At 44.0% G+C, this 16,285-nt stretch overlaps 1 protein-coding gene across 1 annotated transcript in view; it reads right to left on the bottom strand.

Annotated features, from left to right (window-relative positions):
• Window positions 1-16,285, bottom strand: part of LOC126176446 (steroid transmembrane transporter SLC22A24-like) — a 115,654-nt gene that overhangs the window by 86,761 nt on the left and 12,608 nt on the right. Inside the window, exon 4 of the mRNA XM_049923602.1 lies at window positions 1,165-1,322. Coding sequence (XP_049779559.1) covers window positions 1,165-1,322 — 158 coding nt within the window. The remainder of the gene's footprint in view (window positions 1-1,164; window positions 1,323-16,285) is intronic.

The following is a 16,285-nucleotide window of genomic DNA, read 5'->3' as shown; positions in this document are numbered from 1 at the left end:
CGTGTTTCTTAAAATGAGTATTCGCTATTACTAGCTGACATTTATCACAGAACTCAATTAGTCTTTTTCGCATCTCATTCCTTGTCCCAAACCCATATTCCCCTGTAACATTTTCTTCTGCTTCTTTCCCTAAAACCGCATTCCAGTCCCCCATGACTACTAGGTTTTTGTCTCTCTTTACGTACTGCGTTATACTTTCAGTATCCTCATATACTTTCTCTCTCTCTTCATCTTCAGCTACCGACGTCGGCATGTATAGCTGAATTATCGTTGGCGGTGTTGGTTTGTTGTTAGTTCTAATAAGAACAGCCCTCTCACTGAACTGTTCACAGTAACACTCTCTGCCCTACCTTCCTACTCATAACAAATCCTACTCCCGTTATACCATTTTCTGCTGCTGTTGACATCACCCTTTCCTCATCTGGCCAGAAATTCTGGCCTTTTTTCCATTTCACTTCACTGACTCCTACTGTTTCTAGATTGGTACTTTGTATTTCCCTTTTCAGATTTTCTAGCTTCCCTACTCGGTCCAAGCTTCTCACATTCCACGCCCCGACTCTCAGAACGATTTCTTTTCGTTGGCTATTCAGTCTTTTTCTCAGGGACACCTCCCTTTTGGCAGTCCCCTCCCAGAGATACGAATAAGGGACTACTCCGGAATCTTTTGCCAACAGAGAGTTCATCATGACACTTTTTCAATTGCAGGCCACATATACTGTGGATATACGTTATGTATCCGTGAAGAAGTGGTTTCCATTGCCTTTTTCATCCTCATGCCTTTGATCATTGCTGATTTTTCCACCTTTAGGGGCAGTTTCCCACCCGAAGTACATTGGAGTGCCCTGAACCTCTGTCCGCTCCTTCGCCCTCTTTGACAGTGCCGTTGGTCGAATGAGGGTGACGTCTTACGCCGGAAGTCATTGGCCGGCTGATTATTAATCAAGATTTAAGCGCTGCCGGGTTTGGAACCCTGGCCCGAGGACGTTTTTATTACTAATGAAAGACGCTATCCTTAGACTAGGGTGAGTGATGATCAGTGTCAATTAGACATTTGGCTCTAGGCTGAGACCAGAAGATACACAGACTATATACCCGTCTTCAAATTTACTGAGTCACACAACGTTTCAGACTTATGAAAGTGAAGCTAAAAGCTGAAGAACTCACCAACGGCCAAGGCAGATTCTAGCAAAGGTCCAGCGACGGCTGACACCAGAGACTCGGCCAGGATGAAGAGTACCAGGACGTCTGGAGCGAGGACGATCAGCAGCCTGCTGGCCACGTGGGCGACCAGGCACAGGAACTGCTGCGGACGCCGGCCGTACCTGCAGTCACAAACACCTCATACTTCCTGCCAAATTAAAACTGGGCGCTGGACCATGATTCGTGACTACAGCCAGGAACCTTGCCTCTCACTGGCAGTGCGCACACCGAGGGAGCTATCCACTCTCCACTGATTTTACAGGTTTTCTTTTGCCAGGACCTCTCTCCTACTTTCCAAACTTCACAGGAGTTTTCTTCCGGGACTATCAAACCTGGAGAGCCGGAAACGATGCTATTGGCTGTGTCCAGCCATTTGACAGCCATGTTCTCTTCCAGGAATGTAGTACCCCCTCTAGCTCCGGTAATGGCCTCATTTTGGTGGGGAAGAGAGTTCAAAAGTGTCTTCACCACGCCATATCCAGCTGAAGCCTCTCGCTGGTATTGTGAAGGGTCCACTTTTACGTGGAGCCCGATTTTGTAAAATATTTCGTGAAAAATGACATGAAATGGTTATCATACGTAGGAGAGACTGTATCTTTGGCAACACTGAACAAAAGATGTTGCCTGAGTGGCAGAATCGATTGTTAAGTAGGAGCGCGCGGAGCGCAGTAGCAGTTGCCGTTGCACTCTGTTTGTTTAAAGTATGCAGCAATGCAATGTGGCTTTTGCTAATTTTACAGTACTGACCCTTGAATGTAGGAACCAAGTATTTGCCATCAGATTTTATGTATAGGTTGATTAAGTGTGTCCGATTTGTAATATTTTGTGTGTTTTGTAATCCTGATACAGACAAGTGAAATTCTGGAATCTATTTTGTTAAACGATGTTAGACTTTTGCCGTGTAACAATCCAAGTCTCTTTAATTACGTCAGTAAGTGAGAACTGTAGAATAATTGTGAAGTTCACTGATTTTGAAGTTAATGTAAAACGTTTCAGACTAGATTTTCTGAAGGAGAAACTTTGTTTTGAATACAATTTTCGAAATGAAGATGTCGGTCTTAGCAAATCCCGTTATCAGTACCTAATCTTCTTCGATGTCCTGTTTGCTTAAATCCAATGAGTATTTTTTAAAAGAAATTATTTTTCAACCAGAATCAGAAAAGTATTAATGTTTGTAACAGTTGCATTGCGGGCAGCATTGCACACTGCTGAGACAATATCCAAAATTATCACTGAACATTTGCAAGGCTATTCATTTATCAACTAATATACTGACGTTATTTGTGTGAAGCTATTTTACGGCCGGCATTGCACTTCTCTGAGCCAAGATTGACTATTTTGTATGTCTACTGTGAAGAGAACAAAGTAACAAGATTATATCCGTTGCGACTCGAGAGCTATGGAAAATGTATTTCATTGTTTATTTGCATTGGAAATTTTATCAGTTAATTGAGCAGGGTCATAGAACTTGGTGCTCACGAGACTGAGGAAATTTCAGAGGGATTGAGTTCATTATAGGCATTACATACTGGTTTTTCCAGATGAGGTTGTTTAATTTTTCTTTGGATTCCAGTAAAACTGATTAAGCGCGCCATTCGTTCAACAACACATTACACAGTTAAATCATCATTAAAGAACGTAACAGTATATAGAGCCTTTAGAGCTACTAAACTACGGCGATGTTAATTGCTTCGTTCACCAACTTTGATTGCATGCGGAGCCGTTGTGCACAGCGACTATAGATTATTACGAAGAAGAATAGAAACAGAGCAATCAGTCGCAATCCATTTGGTTTTATATCATTCTTGCATATCCAAATTTCAGCTATAATAGCCATCTTCAGCGTCATGATGGTCGCATCCGTGTTTGCCGAGATCGCGGTGAACGCACATTGGAAGCGTGTATTCGTCATCGCCAAGAAATTGCAGAATCAGAATTGATTTACATAAAACGATAAGTAAAACATCACGTTACCCAATGAAAATGATGTATTTTAGTCATCAGACCATCTGAGTGAGTTATAAACCAACGAACTCCCACCAGTAAATGTCACCAGACGACTTTACTGGTTTAGAGACAGAAGGAAACTGAAGTTGTTGTTAACAACAAGTACAGCAGCCTCGTTAGCATCATGTAGTGAAAGTAAGGCCCAGCAAAGTCCAAAATCTAACTAACCCAATTTCTTTCCGATATAGTAATTTAAAACTAATTTTTAATTAAATAAAATTAGCAAGTATTCTTTCACATCGCCATTAAATACACCAAGAAATGCCGATTTACAATATATTGATTAATATGTTACTGGTGAAACGATCCAGCAGATCTTATGCAACAGACCGTAATTGGTTCGTATAGCTGTCCCCAACAGAACTGTTACATCACATTCGAAATAAGAATTTTAAAAATTTCTGAAGGTCGTCTTCATAACATACACTACTGACCATTAAAATTGCTACACCAAGAAGAAATGCAGATGATAAACACGTATTCATTGGACAAATATATTATACTAGAACTGACATGTGGTTACATTTTCACGCAGTTTGGGTGCACAGATCCTGAAAAATCAGTACCCAGAACAACCACCTCTGGCCGTAATAACGGCCTTGATACGCCTGGGCATTGAGACAAACACAGCTTGGATGGCGTGTACAGGTACAGCTGCGCATGCAGCTTCAGCACGATACTACAGTTCATCAGGAGTAGTGACTGGTGTATTGTGACGAGCCAGTTGCTCGGCCACCATTGACCAGACTTTTTCAATTGGTGAGAGATCTGGAGAATGTGCTGGCCAGGGCAGCAGTCGAACATTTTCTGTATCCAGGAAGGCCCGTACAGGACCTGAAACATGCGGTCGTGCACTATCCTGCAGAAATGTAAGGTTTCACAGGGAGCGAATGAAGGGTAGAGCCACGGGTCGTAACACATCTGAAATGCAACGTCAAAGTGCAGTCAATGCGAACAAGAGGTGACCGAGACGTGTAACCAATGGCACCCCATACCATCACGCCGGGTGATACGCCAGTATGGCGATGACGAATACACGCTTCCAATGTGCGTTCACCGCGATCTCGGCCAACACGGATGCGACCATCATGATGCTGTAAACAGAACTTGGATTCATCCGAAAAATGACGTTTTGCCATTCGTGCACCCAGGTTAGTCGTTGAGTACACCATCGCAGGCGCTCCTGTCTGTGATGCCCATGCTGTTGCGAACGTTGCCGAACTGTTGTCTTGCAAACGTCCCCATCTGTAGACTCAGGGATCGTGACGTGGCTGCATGATGCGTTACAGCCATGCGGTTTAGATGCCTGTCATCTCGACTGCTTCCTAGTGATACGAGGCCGTTGGGATCCAGCACGGCGTTCCGTATTACCCTCCTGAATCCACCGATTCCGTATTCTGCTAACAGTCACTGGATCTCGACCAACGCGAGCAGCAAAATCGCGATACGATAAACCGCAATCGCGTAAGGCTTCAATCCGACCTTTATCAAAGTTGGAAGCGTGATGGTACGCATTTCTCCTCCTTACACGAGGCATTACAACAACGTTTCACCAGGCAACGCCGGTCAACTGCTGCTTGTGTATGAGAAATCTGTTGGAAACTTTCCTCATGTCAGCATGTGTAGGTGTCGCCACCGGCGCCAATCTTGTGTGAATGCTCTGAAAAGCTAGTCATTTGCATATCACAGCATCTTCTTACTGTCGGTTAAATTTCGCGTCTGTAGTACGTGATCTTCGTGGTGTAGCATTTTTAATGGCCAGTAGTGTAGTTACATAGCAACTGGAATTCGTTCAGAGCTAAAATCTAGTGTAGTCGCTGGTATCATAGTGATCGACTAAGCAGTTAATTTGAGAGAAATATAGAAGTTCATACAAAACTTTTTTGAAGAGCTGTTAAATATTTTAATTTTTATTTCGATTGTGATGTAACCACTGGGTATGGTCAGCTGTAGGACCCAATTAATGGTCTTTTGCAGAAGATTTGATGGATCGTTTCGCCTCTAACATATTAATCAACACATTGTAAATCGACGTTTCTTGATGTGTTTTAAAGGTGATATGCAAATATATATCTTGTTTAGTTAAAAATGAGCTTTAATCTACCACATCGGAAAGGAAATGGGTTTGTTAGTTTGCGGACTATGCATGGCGTTACTTACTCCTGTACTTGTTGTAAACAACAATCTCAGTTTCCTTCTGTCTGTACACCAGTAAAGTCGTCTGGTGACATTTACTGGTGGGAGTTCGTTGAATTATAACTCACTCAAATTGTATTTTGATTGAAATGGATCATTTCTATTGAATAGCGTGGTGTTTTACTTATTGTTTTATGTAAATCAGTTCTGATTCTGTGATTTTCTTGCATTTTAGCGCTGAAGATGGCTATTTTAGCTGAAATCTGGATATGCAAGAATAATAGGAAACCAACTGGACTGCGAATGATTGCTGTGTTTGTATCTTTCCGCATGATTGCTATGTTTCGGGCCAAACATTTTATTTGGTATTAAGTCGGATGATTTAGTGTGTTAGTCGAGGTGCGAAAGTGTGTCTCAATCTTTGTCAGATGAGTACTCATCTTTTTAAACGTGACTGTTGACATAATGGAACACAAAGTGTCCTCAGCGTACTCACCACAAAGGCAGAGAAGGAAGGGCAACGGTTGGTCACCGACAATGTTGAAGAAGATCCTCTGTTTCATGTTCACTGTAAACTGAATGGACTTGGTAGGAAAATCACCTGTGAATCTTACAGAATCACCTCCGTCCCGAAACACACCCACCGCACTCTGCGCGTTAGACGCCTCATTCGGACGTCGGTGTTCTTGATGCCTTGTATCATTTACAAAGAGAAGAAAATGGGGCTAGTCGGGCTACATTGCACTCTCCCGGTTAGGAACCAGGGGCATTCAATAAGTAATGCAACACATTTTTTCTCGGCCAATTTCGGTAGAAAAGATCCGGAATTTGTTGGAGGTCATCGTGGAATATCCCCGCTTCAGACCCTGAAGTTCCCTGAATTTCCGGTTGTCGGCAGCGCTATATGTAGCCTTCAAAATGGCACCTGTAACGCAGATGCTTTCTAAACAGAGAACAATAATTGAGTTTCTTTCGGCGGCAAACCAGAGCGTCGAAATTATTCATAGGCACTTACAGAATGCCTACGGGGACTCGGCAGTGAAGAAAAGGCGATGAGTCTTTAGGCGAAGCGTCTCTCATCATCGCAAGAAGGTTGTGCAAACCTGTCCGATCTCCCGGCACACGTAACTATCACTCCTGCAATGTTGTATCGTGCGGACACTCTCATTCGAGGTGATCGACGGATTACAAACATCTCGCTGCACCACTAGACGCCTCTGTTGGTGGTGCTGCCACACTTGTCCACCAGTTGGGGTATTCAAAGGTGTGTGCCCCCTGGATTCCTCGCCGCCTACGCATCTTCCGATTTCCACCTGTTTGGCTCAATGAAGGATGCACTTCCCGAAAAGCAGTACGTAGATGGTGGGCAGATTATTGATGCAGCAAGACATTGGCTCCGACGTCCGACGTCGACCAGTAAAGTGGTACCATACGAGCCTACAGGTCCTTCCAATTAGGTGGTGTAAGGCCGCCGCATTGAATGGAGATTATGTTGAAAAATAGGGTTTTGTAGCCTAAAAATTGGGGAACAATATGGTGATTTGGAAACCCGAATAAAGCCAATATGTTTTCAGAAAAAAGTTTGCATAACTAATTGAACGCCCTCATATTTGAAGACAACTGTTGACAGTACGTGTTGTGCTACTCACCTACGTACAAAAAGCGCTCCGTCTTCAGGCCACAAGTGGCCCATCAGGACTATCCGACCGCCGTGTCATCCTCAGTTGAGGATGCAGATAGGAGGGGCGTGTGGTCAGCACACCGCTCTCCCGGTCGTTATGATGGTTTTCTTTGACCGGAGCCGCTACTATTCGGTCGAGTAGCTCCTTAATTGGCATCACTAGGCTGAGTGCACCCCGAAAAATGGCAACAGCGCATGGCGGCTGGATGGTCACACATCCAAGTGCCGGCCACGCCCGACAGCATTTAACTTTGGTGATCTGACGGGAACCGGTGTTTCCACTGCGGCAAGGCCGTTGCCGACATTGATGATGATGTCCCATACTCCGAGGAGCAGAGGGAACGATGCGGGAGACCCGTACCGCCATACTAGGCAAGGTCCTAGCGGAGGTGGTTTGCCATTGCCTTCCTCCGACCGTAATGGGTATGAATGATGATGATGAAGACGACACAACACCCAGTCATCTCGAGGCAGGGAAAATCCATGACCTCGCCGGGAATCGAACCCAGGAGCTCGTGCGGGGGAAGCGAGAACGCTACCGCAAGACCACGAGCTGCAGACACCTACGTACAGGATGATCTTAATTATTAAAGCACATAGATAGTTGTAAACGAAAAGTGTTGCTCCAAACACTACCGTAGTTACAGTCCAGTATCTACGAGGGTTATCCCAAAAGTAAGGTCTCCTTTTTTTTTTTATAAGTACAGAACTCTGTTTGTGTGGCAGTTGGTCACACTGTTATGAAGAGTGCTTCACGCACTGTGTGTAAACATGCGCACGCTGCACTAAGGCGCTAAGTCTTGGCCTGGCAGCCGTTGAGAATGGAGATCCCGTTGGATCTTACCGCCAAGTGCGAATTGCGCGCAGTTATTCGGTTTTTCAACGCAAAGGGCACTGCACCGATTGAAATCCATCGCCATTTGACGGATGTGTATGGTGAGTCGTGTGTGGATGTCAAAAATGTTCGTAAGTGGTGTAGAGAGTTTGTAGCTGGTCGGACCGAAATTCACGACGAACAAAGGAGCGGGAGACCATCAATTTCTGAGGAGACAGTCTTGAAGGTTGGGCGAAGCATGCGTGAAAATCGGCGGATCACCCTGGATGACCTCTGCACGTTGGTTCCTGAGGTTTCCCGAAGCACCGCTCACAGAATTTTAACGGAAACACTGAACTACCGCAAGGTGTGCGCAAGATGGGTGCCACGCATGCTGACTGAGGACCACATGCGGCAACGAGTTGATGTTTCCCGCGCAGCCGAACAGGACAACTTTCTGGACTCAATTGTCACGGGTGACGAATCTTGGGCACACCACTTTACACCTGAGACCAAGCAACAATCACGCCAGTGGCGGCATCCTTCTTCGCAAAAGCCGCTGAGCTGGGCATACAAAAACTGCCACAGCGTCTACAAAAATGCATCGACAGAAAAGGTGATTATGTCGAAAATAGCTAAATGTTCAAGCTGTAAACTGATGTAAACCATTGTAGAAATAAACAGGTCTATGTAATTATAAAAAATAGGAGACCTTACTTTTGGGATTACCCTCGTACATGCCTAATTGGGACACTGATTAAATTTTCATCCATATGACGGCTTATTTTCAAGAACAGAAAACAGCTATTCCAATAGATGAAGAACAGTATGAATACGTGACGGCTGTTGGGGGGTTTGTAACGTTAGTGGAACTAATATTGTTAATATTAGCTGGAACTTCTCATCAGCTGGAAATGGTAACACAATACGTCCGGATGACGTGCACGTGTAGCTTACGCTATGGCCATCCGTCGGATTTACAGAAAGGTCGCATAATTTACGGGAGAGACATGAGAGCATCACAGCGGTAGATCGCGCAGGAAATTCGGTGTAAAGCCTCGGTTCCTACAAGCAGCTAGCTGGTCTGGTGAAGACAGGTAACCTCGCCCGCACGGTGAAAGCAGCGATATCGTTTTGAAGCACCGTTTCCAGAACCGACAGCGGTCTTCTGGTTTGGAGCAGAGTGGAAACCCTGAACCAGAGACGCAGAGCAATCTGGTATTGGATGCAAATTTCTCCACCACCGCTATCGGGTGGAGAACCGTAGGATACCCTTCAAAAGGTTAGGGAAGCACTACATGCAGAAAGGAGCTGGTAGGGTAGCGTAGTACATAAGGCGTGCGTATGTGGGTACATTAGGAGAGAGAGATCCCTCACAGGCCTGACAAGATACCCTCTGAGTCCAGACATAGTAGCATTCATCGTAGGAGATATGAGAAAGAAAATGTTAATGTATTGTTACTTAACAGCAAGAGCATCTATGGAAAGGTCTCGGAACTAACCTCACTATTTAACGCTAACAGTGCCCACATAGCACTTAGGACGGAAAACTTGGTGAAACCAGAGGTTGGCAGCAACGAATTATAAATTCCTACTCGAATGTTTATTGCAAAGATAGTTGAACGCTAATGGTGCGTGATCACAGCAATAAAAAATACAATAATATCTAGTGAGATTAGTTCAGACTCTGAACGCGAAATAATTTGGGTGAAGATAAGTTCAAAGGTAGATCGAACGTGATCATCGGTGCTTTTATAGAATCCCTGTCCCAGCAGTAGTAGTGGTGGAACAGCTGAGGGAACATGGAGAACACCTCGCGTAAATTTCCTAGTCAGATTACAGTTTTAGGTGGAGGTGTTAACTTACCAGCTATAGACTGGGAGTCTCAAATTATTAGAATGGGTAGCAGGGACAGAGAAGTATGTGAAATTGTAGTGGGTGCCTTATCCGAAAATCACCTTGAGCAGTTGGTGAGAGAAGATAGCATCTTAGTCCTGCTGGTGGTAAATGTGCCCGAACTTTTCGACTCAGTTAGTGTAGAACAGAGAATCAATGATCATAACGCTGTTACGATTGTTAATAGGAATACAAAGATAGGTAGGAAGATCTTACTGTTTAGTACGAGAGACAAGAGACAAATTTAAGATTACATGACAGGTCTTCACGAAAATTTCTTGTCGAATACTGACACAATGTTGAGCATCAATGGACAAAGATCAAGAGCATCGTACAATACACTTTAGACAAGTATGTATCGAATAGAATTGTACGGATAGAAACGACCCGTCGTTTGGCAACCGTGTTAGGGAGCTGTTACGAAAGCAGAGAGAGCTTCACTGGAAATTTTAGCGCAGCCAAAGCGTCACAAATAAAAAAAATTAAAAGAAGCCAAAAGTACCGTGAGGAGGGATGTGTGTGAAGTGTTGAACTAATACGACAGTAAAACTAGCTACCGACTTGACAGAAAAAAGTAAGAAGTTCTGTGTTACTTTAAATCAGTAAACAAATGGAAGCCATCTGTACGGAATCTCTGTGCCCATAATGGCACTAAAACAGAATGATACAGTAAAGTCCGAAATACTAAACGTCTTGTTCCAAAACTGTTTCACGAAAGAAGATCATATTGTAGTTCCTCGCTGAAGTCGTCTCACGAACGATAAAATGATAAATATGGAATAAGTGAAGGAGGGATACAAAAGCAACTGAAATCACTCAACACAGGCTAGGCTACTGCACCTGACAGGATACCAGTTCGATTCAGCACAGAGTATGCGAAAGAGATTGCCTCTATTGTAGCAGCAGTGAACCATAGGTCTCTAGAAAAGTGAAGCGTTCCTAATTATTGGGAAAAAATCACAGGTCATTCTCGTTTCCAGGTCGCCTCTGTAGGAACCAACATGGGTTCCGAAAACATAGAACGTCTGAAACCCAGCTCGCTCTGTTCGTCGACGAGCCACAGAAAACAGTAGATGCAGGCGCCCAGGTAGAGACTGTGTTCCTTGACTCGTGGAAGGCCTACGATACAGTTTTGCACTGTCGCCTAATCAACAAAATACGAGCATATGGAATATCAGACCATCTGTGTAACTGGACAGAGGAGCTTCTGGCAAACACACAACACGGCATGTCATTCCGAACGGAGAGAAATCTTCATACATAAAAGTGGCTTCGGGCGTGCGCTACGGGCTTGTTGCAGGACCATTACTTTTCACAATATATATAAATGACTTAGTAGATAAAGTCGGAAGCTTCATGAGGCTTTTCGGGGATGATGCTGTTGTATACAGAGAAGTAGCGACGCTGGAAAAATATAGCGATATGCAGGATGCCTAGCAGCGGACCGGCGCTTGGTGTAAGGAGTGGCAAGACCCTCATCAGAAACAAATGTAACATAGTACGAATGCAAAGACAGTACTATACTTTATTGTATGGTTACAGAATTGCAGAACAACCACTTGGAGGCAGTTACTTCCATACAAAATGTATGTGCACGGAGCGATCTGTAATGGGACGGCCACATAAAATTAACTGTTAGTCAGGCAGATATCAGACTGAGATTCAATGGAAGAATCCTCAGGATAAGCAATCCAGAAAAAAAAGTAGGTAAGAAAACACCCGTTCGATAAATATTTGAATACTGCCCGTCAACATCGGATCCGTACTAGGCAGCCGGCCGCTGTGGCCGAGCGGTTCTAGTCGCTTCCGTCCGTAAACGCGCTGCTGCTACGGTCGTAGGTTCGAATCCTGCCTCGGGCATGGATATGTGTGATGTCCTTAGGTTAGTTAGGTTTAAGTAGTCCTAAGTCTAGGGGACTGATGACCTCAGATGTCAAGTCCCATAGTGCTTAGAGCCATTTGAACCATTTTTTCGTACTAGACAGGACAGGTAGAGGAAATAGAAAAGATCGAAAGAAGAGCAGCATGTTTCGTTATAGGAACACCCTTTATTTCAGTCATTAATCTTCTGACTGGTTCAATGCGGCCCGAACTATATCTTCTCCTATCCCAAACTTATCATCTCATAGTAACAATTGCTACCTAGTAACTGGCCACCTTCGACTTAGTAAGCACGAAAGCGTCACAGAGGTGCTAGCAAACTCCAGTGGCAGGCGCTGCAAGAGAGGCGTCTTGCATCCCTTTATGGTCTACTGTTAAAGTGCCGAGAGCGCCCGTTCCTGGAAGAGTCAACCAGTATATTGCTTCCTCCAACGTACATCTCATGAAAAAACCACGAAGATAAGATCAAAAACTTCTCGCGAACCATATGTGACTGGAACAGGTAGAAAGGGAAGTGACAGTGGTACACAAAGTACCCTCCGCCACACACCGTCGTGTGGCTCACGGAGTATAGGTTTAGATGAAGGTGTTGATGCAGGTCAGTGCAGAACAAATGGTGACGAGATGGACTCAGGACAATTATGTGGGAAATAGAGCGACATTACTTCCAGAAGGAAGAAAAAATCCTATTATTGCTCAGTTGGCTCTAACGAACGTTCAGACGACAGCTGAAATCCGGGCAATGTGTGATCATGAACCGCCAAGGTCAGATAACTGGAAGCTTGCGACGAGCTGCCACGTGTCGTTCTCCGCTGACGTCATACACTGAAGTGACAAAAGTCATGGGATACCTGCTAATATCGTGTCGCACCTCCTCGCCCGGCGTGGTGCATCAACTCGACGTAGCATGGACTCAACAAGTGGTTGGAAGCTCCTGCAGAAAAACTGACTCATGTTGCCTCTACAGCCGTCCGTAAGTGCGAAAGCGTTGCTGGTGCTGGATTTGCGCACGAACTGACCTCTCTATTATGTTCCATACATGTTCGTCGGATGGCCAAATTATTCGCTCTAACTGTCCAAGATGTTCGTCAATCCAATAGCGAACAACTGCGGCCTGGTGAAGAAAAATGGTTCAAATGGCCCTAAGCACTATGGGACTTAACATCTGAAGTCATCAGTCCCCTAGACTTAGAACTACTTAAACCTAACTAACCTAACGACGCCACACTCATCCATGCCCGTGGCAGGATTCGAACCTGCGACTGTAGCGGTCGCGCGGTTCCGGACTGAAGCCCCAAGAACCGCTGCCGGCTGCGGACTGGTGACATGGCGCATTGTCATCCATAAATATTCGTTCGTTTTTGGGGTCATGAAGTATATGAAAGTCTGCATATAGTCTCGAAGTAACGGGAAGTAACCATTTCCAGTCAATAATCGGTTCAGCTGGACCAGAGGACCCTAACATTGCGCAGTGTCTTGTCGACAGCTTGGGTGCATGTCTTCGTGGGGTCTGCACCACACTCGAACCCTACCATCAGGTCTTACCAAGCGAAATTGGGACACATCTGACAGGCCACGGTTTTCCAGTCGTCTGCGGTCCAGTTTATATGGTCACGAGCCCAGGAGAGGCGCTGCAGGTGATGTGCTGTTAGCAAAGACTCTCGCGTCGGTCTTCTGCTGTCATAGCCCATTAACACCACATTTCGCAGCACTGCCTTAACGGACACTTTCGTCGTACGTCCCACTTGATTTAGGCTGTTATTTCACATAATGCTGCTTGTCTGTTAGCACTGAAAACTCTACGCAAACGCCGCTGCTCTCGATTGTTGAGTGAAGGAGTGAAGGTTGCCAGCCACTGCGTTGTCTGTGGTGAGACGCAATACCTGTACTTTGGTATTCTCGGAAAGCTCTTGACACTGTGGAGCACGGAATATTGAATTCCCTTACTGTTTACGAAATGGAATGCCCCATGCTTCCAGCGCCAACTATCATTCCGCTTTAAAAGTCTGTTAATTCCCATCGTTTGGCCATAATCACGTAAGAAACATTTCTACATGAATCACCTGAGTTCAAATCACAGCTCGTCCAATGCACGGCTCTTTTATACCCTGCATAGGCGATACTACGGTAAATGTGCACATCGCTATCCCACGACTTTTGTCACCTCTGTGTACTATAGACAACAGAGGCGAGCGTTGTGTACAGCCAAAGACGGCTGTAACACAGAGTGGTATTCTGTGTCGTTCAGCGACGCGGCTCGATTTTTTTTCTGGCGGTCAAATCGACACCACCGTTTCGCTGAAAGGTCAGTGAAAGCTGCTACTCTCAAGACCCATACTTCTCTAAGTCCTGAAATCATGTTATATAGTGCTATTGGTTTTAACAACAGGACTGATTCGGTAATTGAAGAGACGCTGGATGCTAACCAGAGTGTGGAAAGAATGATTAATTCGGTTGTCATACGATTCATGATCTGGATACCAAATGGCATATTCCTACAAGATAACTGAAGACCCCCCACCCCCACCCACTTCAGTTGACACCATAAACGCCCTAAGAAATGCTTTGACATGTCTATTGAAGGCCTTATTTGTCAGTCACATTATATACAAAAAACTGGTGATTTCTCAAACTGGGGAACAATCAAGAATGGGGTGCCGCAAGATTCGGTCTTGGGTCCTCTGCTGTTCTTAATATACCGCGTGATCAAAAAGTCAGTATAAATTTGAAAATAATGTAGATAGAGAGGTACAAATTAACACGCATGCTTGGAATGACATGGGGTTTTATTAGAACAAAAAAAAAAGTTCAAAAAATGTCCGTCAGATGGCGCTTCATCTGATCAGAATAGCAATAATAAGCATAACAAAGTAAGACAAAGCAAAGATGATGTTCTTTACAGGAAATGCTCAATATGTCGACCATCATTCCTCAACAATAGCTGTAGTCGAGGAATAATGTTGTCAACAGCACTGTAAAGCATGTCCGGAGCTATGGTGAGGCATTGGCGTCGGATATTGTCTTTCAGCATCCCTAGAGATGTCGGTCGATCACGATACACTTGCGACTTCAGGTAACCCCAAAGCCAATAATCGAACGGACTGAGGTCTGGGCACCTGGAAGACCAAGCATGACGAAAGTGGCGGCTGAGCACACGATCATCACCAAACGACGTGCGCAAGAGATCTTTCACTTGTCTAACAATATGTGGTGGAGCGCCATCCTGCATAAACATCGCACAATCCAGCAGGTGTTTATCAGCCAGGCTGGGGATGATGCGATTCTGTAACACGATTGTCATGCGAAGTCACTGACGTTTTGCTGTCCAGCGCCATCTGTCGGACATTTTGTGAACTTTTTTTGTTCTAACAAAACCCCATGTCATTCCAAGCATGTTTGTCAATTTTTACCTCTCTATCTACATTATTCCGTGGTTTATTAAGATTTCAAATTTATACTGACTTTTTGATCACCCGATATATTGATGACTTGCCATTCTATATTCACGAAGATGCAAAGCTGGTACTTTTTGCCGACGATTCAAGTATAGCTATCACACCCAACAGACAAGAATTAACTGGTGAAATTGTAAACGATGTTTTTCAGAAAATCATTAAGTAGTTCTCTGCAAATGGGCTCTCATTAAACTTTGACAAAACACAGTATATACAGTTCCACACAGTAAATGGAATGACACCATTAATAAATACAGACTTCGATCAGAAATCGGTAGCTAAGGTAGAATATTCAAAATTCCTAGGTGTACGCATTGATGAGGGGTTTAACTGGAAAAACACACTGAGGATCTGCTGAAACGTTTGAGTTCAGCTACTTATGCTATTAGGGTCATTGCAAATTTTGGCGATATACATCTGAGTAAATTAGTGTACCACGCCTATTTCCATTCTCTGGCATCATATTCTGGGGTAACTCATCATTGAGTAAAAGAGTGTTCATTGCACAAAAGCATGTAATCAGAATAATTGCTGGAGCTCATCCAAGATCATCCTGCAGACACTTATTTAAAAAGCTAGAGATCTTCACTGTAGCCTCACAATATATATATTCACTTATGAAATTTGGTATTAGCAATCCTAAACGAATTCAAAAGTAATAGCAGTGTACATGGCTACAACACTAGGAGAAAGGACGATCTTCACTACTCAAGGTTAAATCTAACTTTGGCTCAGAAGGTGGTAAATTATGCTGCCACAAAAGTCTTTGGTCACTTACCTAATAGCATCAAAAGTCTGACAAATAGCCATATAGCATTTAGAAGGAGATTAAAAGAATTTCTTGATGGCAACTCCCTCTACTCATTAGATGAATTTTTAGATATAGTAAGTGGGTAATTTCCCCAACCCCCAGCAAAGAAAAAAATAATTAAAAATATTAAATGTCATGTAATATTTTGTGTAATGTAATATGTTGTATAGACACCTTTTATTAAGCTGACACATTCCACATCATTACGAAGTGTCGTATTCATGATCTATGGAACAAGTAGTAATCTAATCTAATCTCTAATCACCATATAACATGTCTGGGACGCGGTGGGAAGACTTACACCTACTAAGAAATTCCTCAAGTTGATGTTCGAAAGTTGGTTGCTTCCATTTCACAGCAAATGCAAGATAGTATTTGAATCACACATCATTCGTACCATGCCA

The sequence above is a fragment of the Schistocerca cancellata genome, chromosome 3 (assembly GCF_023864275.1).
Source record: "Schistocerca cancellata isolate TAMUIC-IGC-003103 chromosome 3, iqSchCanc2.1, whole genome shotgun sequence".
In the NCBI taxonomy this organism is placed as follows: Eukaryota; Metazoa; Arthropoda; class Insecta; order Orthoptera; family Acrididae; genus Schistocerca; species Schistocerca cancellata.
Note: the sequence above shows the minus strand (reverse complement) of the source record. Positions and strands in the feature narration are given on the sequence as shown.